Source organism: Populus euphratica, unplaced genomic scaffold (genome assembly GCF_000495115.2).
Source record: "Populus euphratica unplaced genomic scaffold, PopEup_1.0 scaffold2416.1, whole genome shotgun sequence".
Taxonomy (NCBI): domain Eukaryota; kingdom Viridiplantae; phylum Streptophyta; class Magnoliopsida; order Malpighiales; family Salicaceae; genus Populus; species Populus euphratica.
Genome location: NW_011502247.1, coordinates 5,847 through 9,460, shown reverse-complemented (window position 1 = coordinate 9,460; position 3,614 = coordinate 5,847). Strand labels below are relative to the sequence as shown.

General features: G+C 36.7%; 1 protein-coding gene across 1 annotated transcript; it reads right to left on the bottom strand.

The window, feature by feature from the left end:
* Positions 1–750: 750 nt before the first annotated feature.
* Positions 751–3,470, bottom strand: LOC105118999 (isocitrate dehydrogenase [NAD] catalytic subunit 5, mitochondrial-like). Its single transcript, XM_011017085.1, has 7 exons — positions 3,207–3,470; positions 2,308–2,628; positions 2,055–2,216; positions 1,890–1,964; positions 1,580–1,689; positions 1,434–1,506; positions 751–1,214 (listed from the first exon to the last, which is right to left on the bottom strand). Exons 1-7 carry the CDS (start codon positions 3,354–3,356, stop codon positions 1,023–1,025), a joined length of 1,083 nt encoding a protein of 360 aa, XP_011015387.1. The 5' UTR covers positions 3,357–3,470; the 3' UTR covers positions 751–1,022.
* Between the last annotated feature and the right edge of the window lie 144 nt (positions 3,471–3,614).

Genomic DNA, 3,614 nt, shown 5'->3' with positions numbered 1-3,614 from the left:
AATATTTGATTGAAAATTTCAATTTCATTAGATTATTGGGTTAGATAATTGGACATTGTATGGGACACTAATGTCAAAGAAGTAGTTTAATTCTAAAGTTTAAGTGGTTAGGTGCTTAAAATGGTTTTTAATTTCACTAGATTATTGAGTTTTCCTTATAATGGAACGCCATTATCATATAACTTTCTTCAGTCAGAAAGTGGGTAAGGCTCGCTAATTGAATCACAGCACAGAAATTGGAGAAATCAAGGGCATGTAAATAGTTATTTACAGTTTCTTTTTTGACAAAAAAAGGACAAGATGCATTCGATTTTCATGTGCCCATAGTGGTATCGCTTTGTATCATCTCATTTTGCACAAGATCTGTTGAAAATGGATGCTAAGGGTGAATATATATAGGATTCAACTTGACTGTTTCATGCTTGGACTGAATGTTTTGAGGACGATGAATACATGGGTGGCTGATTTTCCTGCTAATCAGATGCCATTAAATGGAATGCGCATGCCTTTGGAGTTGGGACTTTGGCTAAAATCGATTTTGACTAGAATTAGAGAGAGATTAAAATAGTTGTATCAACTCATTATGAAGAAATTTGCCAACAGAGTGATCTGTCAACCTTAATCACAGTGACATGCTCGAAAGTCATGGAAATGGAATGCAAACGTAAACAAATGTTAAAAAAGGGCTCATCGTGATTACCTCTTTTTCTTAGAATAAGAATAAAAACAAGACAATTAACTCAAAGACTCGCAGCAGTTAAATAATAGCCCTTTTGCGTTTTGACATTCTAATAATTTTGTTCATCATGGGGTGAGCAGTGAACACACAAATTTGCTAAAAAGATATATGGCCTTCATGTTTGGAAGAGCAGCTCCGTAAGCTTTCTATACAACCCCATCAAGATAATGTGGTCTTATTCATCCCTTTTAAAACCCTGAACAAAAACAATGCCCCAAAAAGCAACATCATAGAGAACTATTTTGAGATACCAAAGAAAGGCTAAAATCTGCCATAAGAATCCTTAAAGATGACCGCAGATTGCCTTAGTAAAATCAGTAGTCGATGAAGAACCACCGAGGTCTGCAGTTCGGTATTTTCCCTCTGCAATTGTGGTAAGGATAGCATTCTGGATCCTCTCAGCCTTGTCATAGAGCTCTAAATGGCGCAACATTGTGACAGCACTTAACAGCAGAGCAGTGGGATTTGCCAAATTCTGCGCACATTCAACCACACAAGAGGATAGTATGTGACAAATATAGAAGTCAGGGGACAAGAACAGAGAATAAAAAAAACAGCATTGGAGAACAAATTAGAGAGACCAGCTATTCAAATAACTGAAGCAGTGCAACATAAAATGGATAGGCATCAAAGCACATTGCATGGCTTTATAGTGTGAAACTATGGGTAGAACAAAGAAAACATGTAAACTAACCTTCCCAGCAATATCAGGAGCAGAACCATGCACAGCTTCAGCCAGGGCGATTCCTCCCTCACCAATATTGCAGCTGCAGAAGAATTCAAATCCTGTCAGAAGAACTGAATGTATAATATTGGAGATGAATGAAGATATTTAAATACCTTGGTGTTAAGCCCAAACCACCAACCAACCCCGCACAAAGGTCACTGATAATGTCACCATAGAGGTTAGGCATCACCAGCACATCAAAAAGTGCTGGATTCTTCACAAGCTGAACATGGGAAACAAAAAAAGAGAAATGTTGCTTCCAACTTCTTCAGCAGAAAGATAATAGCACATCCTTGACAATATTGATAGTGCAGGAAGAGGAACCCACATGTTAACAGCATGGAATGCACATGGGTGAAACAATTGATTTCATAATTTAAACCCCCATCAATTTATAAATACTCAGAGAGAAATTTATTATACCATCATACAGCAGTTGTCAATAACAACTTCCTCATAAGTGATCTCAGGGTACTTCTCAGCAACCTCACGACAGCACTGCAGATAATTAAATCAACTAAATATGAAGATTCTTGCCTAAAACAATAAAGAAACATCTGATGTAAGCATAAGTTACAACAGGAATACCTTGAGAAATAGACCATCCGTTTTCTGCATAATATTAGCTTTGTGTATAGCAGATACTCTCTCTCGTCCATGGGTCTTTGCATAGTGAAAAGCATATTCAGCCACTCTCAAACTTGCCTGACGAGGAATGATTTTGAGACTTTCAACTACACCTCTAACCACCTAGCACCAAAATTAAATAAAACTATCTGATTAATTTTATACACCCTGTAGACTTGTTAGTACACACCAGAAATTCTTGAAAGAAACTTACTTGGTGTTCAAGTCCACTATATTCTCCTTCTGTATTCTCACGAATAGTGATAAGATTAACATTGTCATACCGAGTTTTATACCCAGGGAGACTATAGCAAGGCCTAACATTGGCATACAGATTAAGCTCTTTCCTAAGGGTAAGATTCAAGGAACGATGGCCTTTTCCAATCGGTGTGGCCATTGGCCCTTTCAAGCCCACCTTGTTTCTTCTTACTGATTCCAAACTTTCCCATGTTAGAAAACTCTGGGTTCTTGGATCTATTTGATCGCCCACATAGTGCTCTTCCCACTCAATTGGCACCTCAGCTGCTTGAAACACCTGTGGTGGTGGAAATGAAGATAAATTTTCATAGCTATACCCAAAAAAAAAAGAAAAAATTGATAAACAGAACAAATACGGGGCAGGGAAAATGCGGAATAGAGACATAACAACACGCATGCATTTTCAAGAACCTAAACATTTATCTTGAATTTGAAACTCTATAGACAGCATTTAAACATCGAGTTTTATACCTAAACCCTTAATCCTCCACTAAGAATTTCTAACCATGAAGATTTTGTTATTAACCCTATATTCTGATCAACAAAAAACCCTTTCTTTTCTCTATAAACATCATTGAGAGTAAGACATCCGTTCAGAAAACAGCGAAAAAGATTTAAAAATATATATATAAAATAACATTTTCGAAAAAGTGGTGTCAGCAGCCTGCCTAATTGAGGTACAGAAGCTTCTCCTTAGCAAGTTATTTAAAAACAAAAATTCAATTATTGGAAACTGAATTCACAGCCATCAACGTTGACAGAAAAAAATACTTCAATTGAATTGCAGCAAAGCAACAATATATAGAGATGGCAACAGAGAGAAAAGAGAAAAGAAAAAAAAGTGTTTAATGGGACCTGTTTGACGGCCTCGGCGATCTCGGGGCCAATACCGTCACCGGGAAAGAGAGTTGCTGGGATGGGAGCCGGAGCAGAAGAGAAAGCCCTAGCCGCTGAAGAGATCGGGGTGGAGCCAAGAACGCGCCTCAACACCTGAGTAAGAGCCATTGATTGATTGATCGATTCTGCGTTGCTGCCTTTGATTGTTATTAACAAAAATTAAAAAGAAAATGAAAAGCCAGAAGGAATGGTATTTATTTTTGAGTGGCCGTTTCGCAGGTACGACCTGTTTTTCTTCTGAATTTATAATTATTTTTGAAAAATTAATTTTTCAATACTTTTTTTTTGTTGAAAAATACTCTTAAATGATTACGATTCGTTAATATTATAAATAATACTTTAAAAAATAAATTTTATCATATTCTC